Source organism: Thalassophryne amazonica, chromosome 7, assembly GCF_902500255.1.
Source record: "Thalassophryne amazonica chromosome 7, fThaAma1.1, whole genome shotgun sequence".
Taxonomy (NCBI): Eukaryota; Metazoa; Chordata; class Actinopteri; order Batrachoidiformes; family Batrachoididae; genus Thalassophryne; species Thalassophryne amazonica.
In genome coordinates, this window is record NC_047109.1 from 61981761 (window position 1) to 61998535 (window position 16775).

The following is a 16775-nucleotide window of genomic DNA, read 5'->3' on the forward strand; positions in this document are numbered from 1 at the left end:
CACTAAGCATTCCAGAAAGTGGATAAAATCTGTGGGCGTCAGTGTTTTGTTGTTTCTTCACTCTGTTCATATTCATTGAGATACAGTAATTTTGCAAGTTTTTCCCACCTACAAAGAATGGAAAGGTCTATCATTTTTATCATAGGTAAACTTCAACTGTGAGAGACAGAATCTAAAAAAAAAAAAAAAGTCCAGGAAATCACATTGTATGATTTTTTTAAATAATTCATTTGCAATTTATTGCATGAAATAAGTATTTGATACAATAGAAAAAACAGTCCTTTATATTTGGTATAGAAACCTTTGTTTGCAATTACAGAGGTCAGACGTTTCCTGTAGTTCTTGACCAAGTTTGGACACATTGCAGCAGGGATTTTGGTCCACTCCTCCAAACAGATCTCCAGATCTTTTAGGTTATGAGTTTTACCTCCTTCCAAAGATTTTCTGTTAAGTTCAGGTCTGGAGACTGGCTAGGCCACTCCAGGACCTTGAAATGCTTCTTACGGAGTCCCTCCTTAGTTACCCTGGCTGTGTGTGTTGTGTCATTGTCATGTTGGAAGACCCAGCCATGACCCATCTTCAGTGCTCTTACTGAGGGAAGGTGGTTGTTTGCCATAATCTTGCGATACATGACCCTATCCATCCTGCCTTCAGTACGTTGCAGTCGTCCTGTTCCCTTTGCAGAAAAGCACCCCCAAAGTATGATGTTTCTACCCCTATGCTTCACGGTTGGGACAGTAGCTCTCTTCAGGTCATTGACCAGGTCCTCTGATGTAGTTCTGGGCTTTCTCAGAATCATACTTACTCCATGAGGTGAGATCTTGAATAGACCCCCAGACTTAGGAAGATTGACATCATCTTGGGTTTTTCCAATTTCTAATAATTGTGCCAACAGTTCTAGCCTTCTCACCAAGCTGCTTGCCTATTGTCCTGTAGCCTGTCCCAGCCTTGAGAAGGTCTACAGTTTTGTCCCTGGTGTACTTAGACGGCTCTTTGGTCTTGGCCATGGTGGATAGGTTGGAGTGTGATTGATTTAATGTGTGGACAGGTGTTTTTTTTATACAGGTAACGAGTTCAAACAGGTGCAATTAATACAGGTAAAGAGTGCAGAATAGGAGGACTTCTTAAAGAAAAATTAACAGGTCTGTGAGAGCCAGAATTCTTGCTGGGTGGTCGGTGATCAAATATTTATTTCATGCAATATAATTCAAATTAATTATTTAAAAATCATACAGTGTGATTTTCTGTTTTTGAGATTCTGTCTCTCCCAGTTGAAGTGTACCTATGATTAAAAATAACAGACCTCTCCATTCTTTGTAGGTTGGAAAATCGACAGTGTATCAAATACTTATTTTCCCCATCTACGTAATTTACATGAATCATTAAGGAGTACAAACAGTATAGTACTTTTATAGTGAATCTGTCTGGAGATGGTAGTTCTCAAAAACTGAGTGAGTCTGATAAGGGATGCATTCAAGATATCCATGATATCAAGACAACCCTGATAGACTTGTATTACTTTTATCAATGTGATTGGAGAAACTGCACACAATGCGACGTTTCATTGTTGCATCAACAGCCACGGCTTCATAGTGGAGTGCCACATTCAATTTTCTTAAGAGGAATAAATTAAATTTCAGCTACAGTTGAAATGCACATGGGAGACTGATACCTGTATTTGATCAGTTTTCTTGTATGGAAATTCTTCTCTGTCCCATTCTAACATTCCAACTCTTTCAGAGTCATCATGGATGTCCTGATGGCTTCCCTAACTAGTCTTTTTCTTGCGTAGTTGCTGTTTTTGAAAATTGACTACTCCAGACAGATTTACTATACAGCATCATACTGGTTGTACTTCTTAACAATTGAGGTTACTGATGTATAGAAAACGTGGTGTGTAAATTTATCAAAGGGAGCTGATAAGCATGTCCAGTGTACTTTTTTCCTTTACTTTATAAAATAATTTGTTGTTGTTGATCAATAACTTTGGACTAATATTTATTTATTGATTTATTTAGATTTTCATTATAGAAAATTGGTTTGTTTTAATTTATTTCTGAACCTATTTTAAAATACGAGGTCTGTGAGAAAAGTAACGGACCTTTTTATTTTTTTCAAAAACTATATGGATTTGAATCACGTGCGATTACATCAGACAAGCTTGAACCCTTGTGGGCATGCGAGAGATTTTTTACGGCTGTTGGTTACGTCATTCGCCTGTGGGCTGGCTTTGAGTGAGGAGTGGTCCACCCCTCCCGTCGGAATCTCTTTGTCTGAGAACTTCCTGAGAGACTGACGCTTTGCTTGATCAAAATGTTTTCAAAAACTGTGAGGCACATCGAAGTGGACACCATTTGCGAAATTCAGCTGGTTTTCTGTGAAAATTTTAACGGCTGATGAGAGATTATGGACTGTTGCTGTCGCTTTAAGGACTGCCCACGGAGTGGGACATAGCAACGCGCCCTAAGCCGCCCTCGTTTGCCTGTTTCGAGCTGAAAGCTTCCACATTTAAGCCTCTGTTGACCCAGGACGTCGTGACAGAACAGAGAACTTTCAGAAGAGGTCGGGATCAGCAGTTTATCCGGACATTCCACTGTTAAAGGAGATTTTGTAATGAAAGACGTGCGGATGGATTGGTGCGTCGGGACGCAGCTGGCGCCGCGCGCCGCCACAGGAAAAACACCTCCGTTGGAAGCCTTAAGGACAAGTTGGAACATGTCCAGCTGTTAAACAATTTCTCAGATACTCACTCAGCTGAAAGCCATCAAAAGCCGCCTGGTTTTTACAAATGGTTATCAACACGGAGGTGTTTTTCCTGTGACGGCTGCGTCCTGACGCGCGGACCCATCCGCACTTCTTTCATTAATAAAATCTCCTTTAACAGTGGAATGTCCGGATAAACTGCTGATCCCGACCTCTTCTGAAAGTTCTCTGTTCTCTCACGACGTCCTGGGTCAACAGAGGCTTAAATTTGGAAGTTTTCAGCTCGAAACAGGCAAACGAGGGTGGCTTAGGGCGCGTTGCTATGTCCCGCTCCGTGGGCAGTCCTTAAAGCGACAGCAACAGTCCATAATCTCTCATCAGCTGTTAAAATTTTCACAGAAAGCCAGCTGAATTTCTCGAATGGTGTCCACTTCGATGTGCCTCACAGTTTTTAAAAAAAAATTTTGATCAAGCAAAGCGCCAGTCTCTCAGCAAGCTGTCAGACAAAGAGATTCCGACGGGAGGGGTAGACCACTCCTCACTCAAAGCCAGCCCACAGGCGAATGACGTAACCGACAGGTGTGAAAAAACTCACGCATGCGCACGAGGGTTCAAGGTTGTCTGATGTAATCGCACGTGATTCAAATCCATATAGTTTTTGAAAAAAATAAAAAGGTACGTTAGTTTTATCACAGACCTCGTATACTTAAAATATGGGGTGCTGGTGAGGACTATATTTTTGTGAAGTTGCAAGTAAGTCACCAGATACACTAGAACATCCATCAGTGCTTAGTTTTTTTTTCTCAACAGCAAAATTTACAACTTTATAAAACCGATCTTCTCTAACCATCAATCTCTGTGAATAGATAAGACTGCAGTGTTATGTCTCTCAACATTTGGCAGAAGTATCAAACGTCACAAACCATTCCATAGACCATGCATAAAATGTTAATGCAAAAATCTAGCAGCACATCTGCCATTCAAACACAGTGGTCCTTTTATGAGAGCACAAGTGCTCTTTTAATTAATTGTCCTTTTCTTGGGATACCAGCAAACCAGCGCAAACGGCTTTATGGGTGTTCCTTATTATTCACACTCCATATTCTGTCTTGTTGTCCAAAACGTATGAGTTTGATGAAGAGAAATAAAAGGTTTTTTTTCTGTTTTGTGTGGGGTTACATGTGGGGCAGTACAGATACTGCTGTAGTAAACATCCATGTCAGATATTTGAGGATGTGATGAATAGAGGTATAATTGATGGGCATAATCAGAAGGAAATATGTGGTTTGTGACAACCGTATGAAAAATAGGACATTATGGATGATGCCAGTCACCCTTTGCACACTGTCATCAGCATGTTTCCATTCCTGCATGTATTTACATAATTTAACCATTTCCTTGTTTATGCAACAGAAATCTAAGAGACATATTCAGTCACAAAAATGCCTTTATGCTCTTTGGTAGAGAATGTTTTATATGCTTGATTTGAACAACAGGTTTTCTGTAGTCTAACCATGTGTACATCCAGTTGTTATATTTATTTAACAAATATATCTACAGTAGGTTACATTTGTATTATATAGTCAAGTGGTTTCTGTGTGTGTGCTTGCATGTATGTGTATGGCTTCGATCATGCAGAAACAGGGGATAACTGACATTTGCTGTTCGGTATGCTTATGTATTTTGGGTCAAGGATGGACGCTTGAATTTTAGCTAACCAGTAAACAGTGGATGTTGTGCTACAGTGCACCATGGGAGTTTGGCGTTGAGGTTTTAAATGTTATTTTGGTTCATGTTAGGTTTACAGTGTTGTCAGTGTTAGTGATTTATTTTGTTTCTGGAGTTCATTAGTTTAGTCAGTTGAGTTAAGTGTCATGTTGCTGGTACCATGACTGAAAAGTGTATTGCGCTTGATGTCTTCCACCACCGTCTCTGTTTCTGCTGGTCGTATAACTAGAAGCACCTGCTTGTGGCAGAATGGGGAAAAGACAACAATTTCTCTCTTCTTGCGTGCGTGTGCATGTCTTCAGTCACGCAGAAACTTGGGCAAGGTTCTTAATCCCCTCGTTGCTTCTGGTGTGTAGTGAGTACCTTGTATGGCAGCACCCTCACATTGAATATGAGGCATTATTTGTAAAGCGTTTTGAGCGTCTGATGCAGATAGAAAAGCGCTATATTAATGCAGTCCATTTACCATTTAACAATGGACATTGCTAACTACATTCTGGACTCGCACACCATTCCAGCAGGGGGCGGTAAATCATCTTTATATTAAAAGCGTGAGTGCGTGTGTGATTTTATTTAGCAAGTTCGATGTAAGTACATAATATAATTATAAATACGTTAAAAATACATGAATGACACAAGAAAGTGAAAACACTTATTTCAATTGTGGTCCATTTAAAAATCAAATGACAAAATAGAAGTAATAATAACATAATAATGATAATAATAATGATTGTGTGTTCACGGATTCAAAGGAATTTTATTGTCATATGCACAGAAGAACATGTTCCCTGCACAATGACATAAACATATATATGAAAAGCAAAACACAAGGGAAAAGGAGAAAAAAAAAAACCCTCATAGCCGCTGCATTACACAGCGGCAATGGGGAAAAAAAATCCCCATCAGCACAGAAAAACAATAATCACACAGACAAAAACAATGACAAGGACGACAACCGAGATTTGAAAAGGTCCAGTTTATCAGAACACTTCGGAGGCAGCCTGTTTGGCACCGTCAACAGCCTTGTCCGACAATCCTGGAGGGGGGAGGGGCAGCCCTGAGCAGTCTGAGCAGTCCACACAGTCAACGTCAGAGCTGGAGAAGCTGAGAGGAGGGGGGACGACCAGGGAGCGAGGCTTAAGTGTTGATCTTCTGAGGTGGTTTTATCACAGCAACCTTGAAGTGCAGCTGTGTTTGGGGAAGCCAAATGAATAGCCAGATTAGCAGACGCCTGAAAGATTCCACAGTTCTGAGAACAGAGTGGCTCTCAATGCATCTGAATGTAGAATGTGGTCTTCACAGACGATCAGAGCGGGTTTCCAGGGCTGCAATTCTATTTGAGATATTTTCCAATGCGCGGTTAACCCCCGCCGACTGCGCAGCCACTGCCTTCCCAATCGAATCAATCATGTAGGGCAGCCTGGAAGGACCAATCAAAGCTGCTTCTACTTTCTTGATTTTCCGGTAAACCAGCATAGTGCCCGCTCAACACATCAGAAAGCCGGTCACCACCAAGCCGAATATGTACACATCTTCGACGTCCTCCACAGAAAGCATGTAAACCTGTGACCTGCCATCTCCTCCAAGGGTCCATCACGTAACCCATCACATGCGTCCCGGCAGGACAGGTCGGGTCCTCCGCCCCCGAATGTCTTGTAGAAAAAATAGTGTCAGTTGCATTCAGAGACCACTTTAACAGATCCATTTTTGTCGTTCCAGAAGAGCAAAGCTGCAGCCTCACAGACAATACGCCACAGAAGCAGGAAAGATAAGGAGGGAGGGAGAAGAGAAAAGTGCATCCGTCTCAGCCCAGTGCAAGCTGGCCAAAAAAAATATATCAAGTCAAATCAATTTTATTTATATAGCGCCAAATCACAACAAACAGTTGCCCCAAGGCGCTTTATATTGTAAGGCAAGGCCATACAATAATTAAGTAAAAACGACCCCCTGTGAGCAAGCACTTGGCGACAGTGGGAAGGAAAAACTCCCTTTTAACAGGAAGAAACCTCCAGCAGAACCAGGCTCAGGGAGGGGCAGTCCTCTGCTGGGACTGGTTGGGGCTGAGGGAGAGAACCAGGAAAAAGTCATGCTGTGGAGGGGAGCAGAGATCAATCACTAATGATTAAATGCAGAGTGGTGCATACAGAGCAAAAAGAGAAAGAAACACTCAGTGCATCATGGGAACCCCCCAGCAGTCTAAGTCTATAGCAGCATAACTAAGGGATGGTTCAGGGTCACCTGATCCAGCCCTAACTATAAGCTTTAGCAAAAAGGAAAGTTTTAAGCCTAATCTTAAAAGTAGAGAGGGTGTCTGTCTCCCTGATCTGAATTGGGAGCTCGTTCCACAGGAGAGGAGCCTGAAAGCTGAAGGCTCTGCCTCCCATTCTACTCTTACAAACCCTAGGAACTACAAGTAAGCCTGCAGTCTGAGAGCGAAGCTCTCTACTGGGGTGATATGGTACTATGAGGTCCCTAAGATAAGATGGGACCTGATTATTCAAAACCTTATAAGTAAGAAGAAGAATTTTAAATTCTATTCTAGAATTAACAGGAAGCCAATGAAGAGAGGCCAATATGGGTGAGATATGCTCTCTCCTTCTAGTCCCTGTTAGTACTACTAGTAGTAGCTGCAGCATTTTGAATTAACTGAAGGCTTTTCAGGGAACTTTTAGGACAACCTGATAATAATGAATTACAATAGTCCAGCCTAGAGGAAATAAATGCATGAATTAGTTTTTCATCATCACTCTGAGACAAGACCTTTCAAATTTTAGAGATACTGCGTAAATGCAAAAAAGCAGTCTTACATATTTGTTTAATATGCGCATTGAATGACATATCCTGATCAAAAATGACTCCAAGATTTCTCACAGTATTACTAGAGGTCAGGGTAATGCCATCCAGAGTAAGGATCTGGTTAGACACCATGTTTCTAAGATTTGTGGGGCCAAGTACAATAACTTCAGTTTTATCTGAGTTTAAAAGCAGGAAATTAGAGGTCATCCATGTCTTTATGTCTGTAAGACAATCCTGCAGTTTAGCTAATTGGTGTGTGTCCTCTGGCTTCATGGATAGATAAAGCTGGGTATCATCTGCGTAACAATGAAAATTTAAGCAATGCCGTCTAATAATACTGCCTAAGGGAAGCATGTATAAAGTGAATAAAATTGGTCCTAGCACAGAACCTTGTGGAACTCCATAATTAACCTTAGTCTGTGAAGAAGATTCCCCATTTACATGAACAAATTGTAATCTATTAGATAAATATGATTCAAACCACCGCAGCGCAGTGCCTTTAATACCTATGGCATGCTCTAGTCTCTGTAATAAAATTTTATGGTAAGTAATGGTTTAATTACTGCCACCTTAAAAGCCTGTGGTACATAGCCAACTAATAAAGATAGATTTATCATATTTAAGATCAAAGCATTAAATAATGGTAGGGCTTCCTTGAGCAGCCTGGTAGGAATGGGGTCTAATAGACATGTTGATGGTTTGGAGGAAGTAACTAATGAAAATAACTCAGACAGAACAATCGGAGAGAAAGAGTCTAACCAAATACTGGCATCACTGAAAGCAGCCAAAGATAACGATACGTCTTTGGGATGGTTATGAGTAATTTTTTCTCTAATAGTTAAAATTTTATTAGCAAAGAAAGTCATGAAGTCATTACTAGTTAAAGGAATACTCGGCTCAATAGAGCTCTGACTCTTTGTCAGCCTGGCTACAGTGCTGAAAAGAAACCTGGGGTTGTTCTTATTTTCTTCAATTAGTGATGAGTAGTAAGATGTCCTAGCTTTATGGAGGGCTTTTTTATAGAGCAACAGACTCTTTTTCCAGGCTAAGTGAAGATCTTCTAAATTAGCGAGATGCCATTTCCTCTCCAACTTACGGGTTATCTGCTTTAAGCTGCGAGTTTGTGAGTTATACCACGGAGTCAGGCACTTCTGATTTAAAGCTCTCTTTTTCAGAGGAGCTACAGCATCCAAAGTTGTCTTCGATGAGGATGTAAAACTATTGACGAGATACTCTATCTCACTTACAGAGTTTAGGTAGCTACTCTGCACTGTGCTGGTATATGGCATTAGAGAACATAAAGAAGGAATCATATCCTTAAACCTGGTTACAGCGCTTTCTGAAAGACTTCTAGTGTAATGAAACTTATTCCCCACTGCTGGGTAGTCCATCAGAGTAAATGTAAATGTTATTAAGAAATGATCAGACAGAAGGGAGTTTTCAGAGAATACTGTTAAGTCTTCAATTTCCATACCATAAGTCAGAACAAGATCTAAGATATGATTAAAGTGGTGGGTGGACTCATTTACATTTTGAGCAAAGCCAATTGAGTCTAATAATAGATTAAATGCAGTGTTGAGGCTGTCATTCTCAGCATCTGTGTGGATGTTAAAATCGCCCACTATAATTATCTTATCTGAGCTAAGCACTAAGTCAGACAAAAGGTCTGAAAATTCACAGAGAAACTCACAGTAATGACCAGGTGGACGATAGATAATAACAAATAAAACTGGTTTTTGGGACTTCCAATTTGGATGGACAAGACTAAGAGTCAAACTTTCAAATGAATTAAAGCTCTGTCTGGGTTTTTGATTAATTAATAAGCTGGAATGGAAGATTGCTGCTAATCCTCCGCCTCGGCCCGTGCTACGAGCGTTCTGGCAGTTAGTGTGACTCGGGGGTGTTGACTCATTTAAACTAACATATTCATCCTGCTGTAACCAGGTTTCTGTAAGGCAGAATAAATCAATATGTTGATCCATTATTATATCATTTACTAACAGGGACTTAGAAGAGAGAGACCTAATGTTTAATAGACCACATTTAACTGTTTTAGTCTGTGGTGCAGTTAAAGGTGCTATATTATTTTTTCTTTTTGAGTTTTTATGCTTAAATAGATTTTTGCTGGTTATTGGTGGTCTGGGAGCAGGCACCGTCTCTATGGGGATGGGGTAATGAGGGGATGGCAGTTGAGGGTGTGTAAGACTACAACTCTGCTTCCTGGTCCCCACCCTGGATATTCACGGTTTGGAGGACTTAAGAAAATTGGCCAGATTTCTAGAAATGAGAGCTGCTCCATCCAAAGTGGGATGGATGCCGTCTCTCCTAACAAGACCAGGTTTTCCCCAGAAGCTTTGCCATTTATCTATGAAGCCCACCTCATTTTTTGGACACCACTCAGACAGCCAGCAATTCAAGGAGAACATGCGGCTAAACATGTCACTCCCGGTCTGATTGGGGAGGGGCCCAGAGAAAACTACAGAGTCCGACATTGTTTTTGCAAAGTTACACATGATTCAATGTTAATTTTAGTGACCTCCGATTGGCGTAACCGGGTGTCATTACTGCCGACGTGAATTACAATCTTACCAAATTTACGCTTAGCCTTAGCCAGCAGTTTCAAATTTCCTTCAATGTCGCCTGCTCTGGCCCCCGGAAGACAATTGACTATGGTTGCTGGTGTCGCTAACTTCACATTTCTCAAAACAGAGTCGCCAATAACCAGAGTTTGATCCTCGGCGGGTGTGTCGCCGAGTGGGGAAAAACGCTTAGAAATGTGAACGGGTTGGTGGTGTACACGGGGCTTCTGTTTAGGGCTACGCTTCCTCCTCACAGTCACCCAGTCGGCCTGCTTTCCCGGCTGCTCGGGATCTGCCAGAGGGAAACTAACGGCGGCTAAGCTACCATGGTCCGCACCGACTACAGGGGCCTGGCTAGCTGTAGAATTTTCCACGGTGCGGAGCCGAGTGTCCAGTTCGCCCAGCCTGGCCTCCAAAGCTACGAATAAGCTACACTTATTACAAGTACCATTACTGCTAAAGGAGGCCGAGGAATAACTAAACATTTCACACCCAGAGCAGAAAAGTGCAGGAGAGACAGGAGAAGCCGCCATGCTAAACCAGCTAAGAGGTAGTAGCTGCGCTAAGCTAGCGGATTCCTAAAAACACACAAAGTGAATAATGTGTAAATAATTTAGAGGTGATTCAGCAGAGGGAGTGCTTTAGTTAAGGCACGTGAAGATTGCAGTGAAACAAATCGTTATCTACTCAACAAAAATATAAACGCAACACTTTTGGTTTTGCTCCCATTTTGTATGAGATGAACTCAAAGATCTAAAACTTTTTCCACATACACAATATCACCATTTCCCTCAAATATTGTTCACAAACCAGTCTAAATCTGTGATAGTGAGCACTTCTCCTTTGCTGAGAAAATCCATCCCACCTCACAGGTGTGCCATATCAAGATGCTGATTAGATACCATGATTAGTGCGCAGGTGTGCCTTAGACTGTCCACAATAAAAGGCCACTCTGAAAGGTGCAGTTTTGTTTTATTGGGGGGGGATACCAGTCAGTATCTGGTGTGACCACCATTTGCCTCCTGCAGTGCAACACATCTCCTTCGCATAGAGTTGATCAGGTTGTCAATTGTGGCCTGTGGAATGTTGGTCCACTCCTCTTCAATGGCTGTGCGAAGTTGCTGGATATTGGCAGGAACTGCTACACGCTGTTGTATATGCCGGTCCAGAGCATCCCAAACATGCTCAATGGGTGACATGTCCGGTGAGTATGCCGGCCATGCAAGAACTGGGACATTTTCAGCTTCCAAGAATTGTGTACAGATCCTTGCAACATGGGGCCGTGCATTATCCTGCTGCAACATGAGGTGATGTTCTTGGATGTATGGCACAACAATTGGCCTCAGGATCTCGTCACAGTATCTCTGTGCATTCAAAATGCCATCAATAAAATGCACCTGTGTTCTTCGTCCATTACAGACGCCTGCCCATACCATAACCCCACCGCCACCATGGGCCACTCGATCCACAACATTGACATCACAAAACCGCTCACCCACACGATGCCACACACGCTGTCTGCCATCTGCCCTGAACAGTGTGAACCGGGATTCATCCGTGAAGAGAACACCTCTCCAACGTGCCAAACACCAGCGAATGTGAGCATTTGCCCACTCAAGTCGGTTACGATGACGAACTGGAGTCAGGTCGAGACCCCGATGAGGACGACGAGCATGCAGATGAGCTTCCCTGAGATGGTTTCTGACATTTTGTGCAGAAATTCTTTGGTTATGCAAACCGATTGTTTCAGCAGCTGTCCGAGTGGCTGGTCTCAGACGATCTTGGAGGTGAACATGCTGGATGTGGAGGTCCTGGGCTGGTGTGGTTACACGTGGTCTGCGATTGTGAGGCTGGTTGGATGTACTGCCAAATTCTCTAAACGCCTTTGGAGACGGCTTATGGTAGAGAAATGAACATTCAAAACACGAGCAACAGCTCTGGTTGACATTCCTGCTGTCAGCATGCCAATTGCATGCTCCCTCAAATCTTGCGACATCTGTGGCATTGTGCTGTGTGATAAAACTGCACCTTTCAGAGTGGCCTTTTATTGTGGGCAGTCTAAGGCACACCTGTGCACTAATCATGGTGTCTAATCAGCATCTTGATATGGCACACCTGTGAGGTGGGATGGATTATTTCAGCAAAGGAGAAGTGCTCACTATCACAGATTTAGACTGGTTTGTGAACAATATTTGAGGGAAATGGTGATATTGTGTATGTGGAAAAAGTTTTAGATCTTTGAGTTCATCTCATACGAAATGGGAGCAAAACCAAAAGTGTTGCGTTTATATTTTTGTTGAGTGTAGTTAACTAGCTCAATCTAACTGCGCAGATTAAACAGCTAACAGATACAGCAAAACACCGCTGTGCTCCGGAACAGGAAGTGATACAATACCGCTGTGAGAGCCAACCACCAGTAGAGGTTGTTGTGTTATATATATATATATATATATATATATATATATATATATATATATATATATATATATATATATATATATATTAAATTGACGGGAATAAAAGGGTTACATTTTTCTTTTAAAAACTGAGTTCTGATGTCCCCGTCACACGGCACTTAACGAAGGGCAACGAAGCCCTAACGAAACAAGAAATCTGGACTTTCATTGACTTTCATTGGCATCGTTTAACCTTCGCTCAGCTTCGTTCCTGCAGTGGTCCTTTTGTCTGGATTTTTAAACTGTCGAAAAATTAGAATGAAGGGCAACAAAAACCTAAATTCTTCCGTCTTTCGTTTTGCTGTCGTTCTTGACTTTTTTATTGTTTGCTTAGTTTTTGTAATGTTGGTGTTTAGTTTGACTTCGTTCGACCAGCTGAATGTTTAAACACAATGCAGAAGCTGGTTTGTGAGTGCTGCTGCTGCCGCTGCGTTCATGTACCATCAGAGATTACAGGGAAAACTCAGCCTTTTTGCTTGGATTTTTTTTTTTGTTTTTTTTGTCTGGTGTGGACGGTCAGCTTCAATGGGCTTAGGCACCTTATATAGGCCAGAATTAATCTTTTGTGTGGATACAATTAATTATTTTGCCACAAGCAACTCTTGGATTTGAAACAACAGAAAAGTTGTGTAATTTCTGACGGTACTGGAATGCAGCGGCAGGAGCAGGTCCTGCGTGCACTTATTTTTTTTATTAAATATAACAATATGAGTGTAGGAATGACAATCCAGCCCTTATGTACATGTGGCAACAGGTAGATAATTCAAATGATTAGAGCTGAAGAGCTGTTCTGGAAGGCAGAATTCACTATGTGGATCAGCTGCAGCTCGTGGAATAACCGCACATGAGTCAATGCATGTTCACACGGACTGATCAATTTACTGCTCTGATATATTCAATCATTTTTACACTTATATTAATTCCCCCTTTTGACAGTTTTATGTTATAAATCAATATATATAGCTTTGTAACGTAATACAGTGATACAGCAGTGACCACGGCACACCAGAAGCAAGGTGGAGCCCCCAGTGTGTTGACAGACAGTAAGGATTCTAATAATGAAGGAGATGATCCCTCCTTTGTTCTGGACGAGGAACCAGAACAGGTGGGTCCACAAACGTGTGCACAGATCTCCACAGCTTCTATTTGCAGTTTCTCCAGGACTGAGCTCCATCCCAGCGCCAAGTCCTGGAACGCAGAGATGTAGATACACACTGCTCCACTAGTGGCTCCAGCTGCGTTTCTTTGTAGCATTGAGATCAACGTTAGCGTCGGTTTCCTTTAGTTCCTGTTTCCTCCCTTTAGCTCTCTTGCTTCGCAAGGTATTCGGTAATAAAGCTCTTTTGCCAGCCTTTTCTCAACGAATTGTGACTTTTTTTTACTTTTTTTCCCTTCGTTCAGGAATCATCATGTGCCGTGTGACTGGGCCATAAGGTTCTAAAAACATTCTGGACTCACATGCTGTTCCAACTCATTATACAAGCTTTGCTTAATTTATTACCACTCTTGAAAAATGTCAGGTACCTATTTTATAAACACTATCCAATATAGAGCCCCTGGATCCCCACAGGCGACATGCTAGTTGTGATATTAACTGTTTAGATTGTGGAATAGTAATTGCTGGTTGAGTTTTTTTTTTTTTTGGCAGGTACTACATGGTCTACTACAGGGGTGGGCAATCATGTGCCATAAAGGGCTGAGACATTGCAGGTTGTCCTTGCTACCAATCACCTCAGCAGGTGGTTTCATTAAGGACCAGGTGTTTATGTTCAGGGGAGAAGCTCATCTGCAACCCACCTGCTGAAGTGATTGGCTGCAAAGAAAACCTGCAGTGTCTTGGCCTTCATTGCCCACCCCTGGTCTAGTATGTGTAGACAAAATGTGAGTTACCTCACCACAGATATGTTTTATCCCGGCTTAAAAGTAGTAAACATCTCATGACTTGTAGTATTTCATTGCATGAGCTTTTCCCTCAGTTGTGGTATTTCATGACCGTTTCCTGACTTTCATTAATTCCACATTTACAGTTTTACTTTAAAACACAAGGCACTCCTTATTTCCTGTACCCATGTTATTCTTAGTTCATTAACCAAACATTTTTCATTTTTGATCTTCAGTTAAAGCTTGCAATCGTTAAGTGTTTATTGTAAGTGAAAGATTTTGCTTATCAGGGCCTTTTATACTATAATGAACAATGAGTACAGCTTTTAGTGGTGGTATTTTCTTTGATTGCTTTTACTAAATGTGCATGCATTCCTTAACATAATAGAACATGCTCTTTGGAGAGTATCTTACAGTAACCTAAGTATATACATTTAGAGTGTGTTTGTTAAAAGAAAAATCTATTTGTTTAACATGTGGGTTATATTTTTCTGTTTCAGACTACAGGTGTCTGGATTGATGATGGTGCAGAGCAGGGAAATCCTCACCAGCGTTCAGCCTCTTGGGGTAGTGCAGACCACCTTAAAGAGGTACCTTCTTACATAGTGTAATGATGTCACTTAGGGATGTCCCAGTTATTGTTTTTAGGGGAGGTGACGGACTAGTGGTTAAACGTTGGGCTTCAGACCAGAGGATCCTCTGTTCAAATCCCTGCCTGACCAGAAAATCACTAAGGGCCCTTGGGCAAGGTCCTTAATCCCCTAGTTGCTCCCGGTGTGTAGTAGGCACCTTGCGTGGCAGCAGCCTCACATCGGGGTGAATGTGAGGCATTTGATGTGTAAAGCACTTTGAGAATCTGATGCAGATGGAAAAGCGCTATATAAATGCAGTACATTTATTTACCACTTTTGGTCCCTGATCTGACCTACAGAAGAAGACCCTCTTTTGTGAACTCTGATCACAGGCTTGTTGCTTCGAAAAAGATTCAACTGAAGTTCTGTAGGTTGTTATATGCTCATGGTTACACATTCACTCTATCTAGATCCAAAAAACAGGATGTTTATGAGGAGTTTGCACACAATCTGGGTGGAGGACTTGCAGACGTGAAAACAGGAAACCACCCTGAAGCAATGGGGAAGAACTTCCATGACAAGACATTGACGTTTATTTGGGATTGTACTTGAGGTGCCAGTGTTTTCAGAAAGACATGTTTCATCTCGGGGGGCTGTTTGGATATTAGTTATTTGATGACACAAGGGGGTGGACCAAGTCAATGGGGTGCCTGAGTACAACCTGGCTGTGGAATATAAAGGGTTACCATCAGTAGATGAGGATGGATTGCTGGTGTGCCTCTGTGGTTGCTGGTAAAGACCTAAAGCAGTTCCAAGATGTGTTAAGTGCAGCAACACACTGTACTTGCACATGCTCCCAAATCTACTGTGAACATGACCCAGTCTGTGCCAAATTATTTTCTAGAACACTGAGCATCTAGTGAGACAGAATTAAAAATATATATATATTTAATGTATTGCACATCACGTTCATGAACAGCTGTTTAAATCACAATGCAGAAGTTAACATGCTGGACAATTAAATAATGGCTTCTTCCACATTTAGTGAAAGATCTGTTTCTGCTTCTTTCTGAAGGAAGTGTACCTTTTATTTAATACAATATTTAATCCTATGTAAAGCTTATTACTATTAAAATTACCCTATTTTTTTAAAGATCGTAGCAATAGTTAAATTAATTTGATCCTGTTTAAATTTGTATGTTTGAGCAGACTTTCACCTTAGTTTATAACACTGTTGGCTCTATTGCATTTATATCCAGTCAGGAACTTTATTATTTTAATGTCAAATTTCTTCTCTTTGTGATATCTATTATGTAGTTGTTTGTTTCATTTATCCCCCTGGTATGAAATATGGGGGTGGGTATGGGATTTATATGTTTATAGTTGTGCTTCATCTAGTTGTCTGCAGTCCTTGACCCCGGTGTACCATTGCGCCCTGAGATTTATCACTGGTTGTAGCCGCCTCGCCCACCACTGTGAGTTGTATGCCAAAGCTGGGATGTCCTTTTTGTCTGTCAGGTGTTATACACACTGGATGATTTTGGTTTAGAAAACACTTATTGGACTGGTCCCAACCTATTTATCCAGTTTACTTCAAAGATCTGAAAGCTGTTATGCTCTGCGCTCAAATGACATGTTTTTGTGTACCTCGTGTCTGCACTGAAGGGGGAAAGAATGCCTTCAGTTTTTCAACTCCATCTGACTGGATTGTTCTCGAATCTGAACTGCAACTGCCTAGACTGACTTCCTTGAACACCTTCCGGTCTATTTTACGAGATTGTGTATGGGTTTTTTTGCTCAGTGCCTATGTTTCTAATCCAAATCTTCTTGAGATGTAACATGTTATTATGACCAAGTTGATTGTATTTTATTTATCACCAATGTTCTCATGTTGATGTTAACCTGTCCCCTATGATGTGCTGCTGCCATTCTTGGCCAGGTCATCCTTCAAAAAGAGGTTTCGTTTTCAATGGAATTCTAACTGGTTAAATAATTATATAGCGATCAGTATGTCCGTTTGTCACTTTTCGCTTATTAGGGCAATATATCAGGAACCAGCT

The 16775-nt window shown here is 41.4% G+C and overlaps 1 protein-coding gene across 3 annotated transcripts in view; it reads left to right on the forward strand.

Moving 5' to 3' along the window:
* Positions 1-16775, forward strand: part of LOC117514026 (glucocorticoid-induced transcript 1 protein) — a 114636-nt gene that overhangs the window by 54257 nt on the left and 43604 nt on the right. For all 3 annotated transcript variants that reach the window (XM_034174307.1, XM_034174308.1, XM_034174306.1), the window contains exon 3: positions 14644-14733. In XM_034174307.1, the coding sequence (XP_034030198.1) occupies positions 14644-14733 (90 nt within the window). The remainder of the gene's footprint in view (positions 1-14643; positions 14734-16775) is intronic.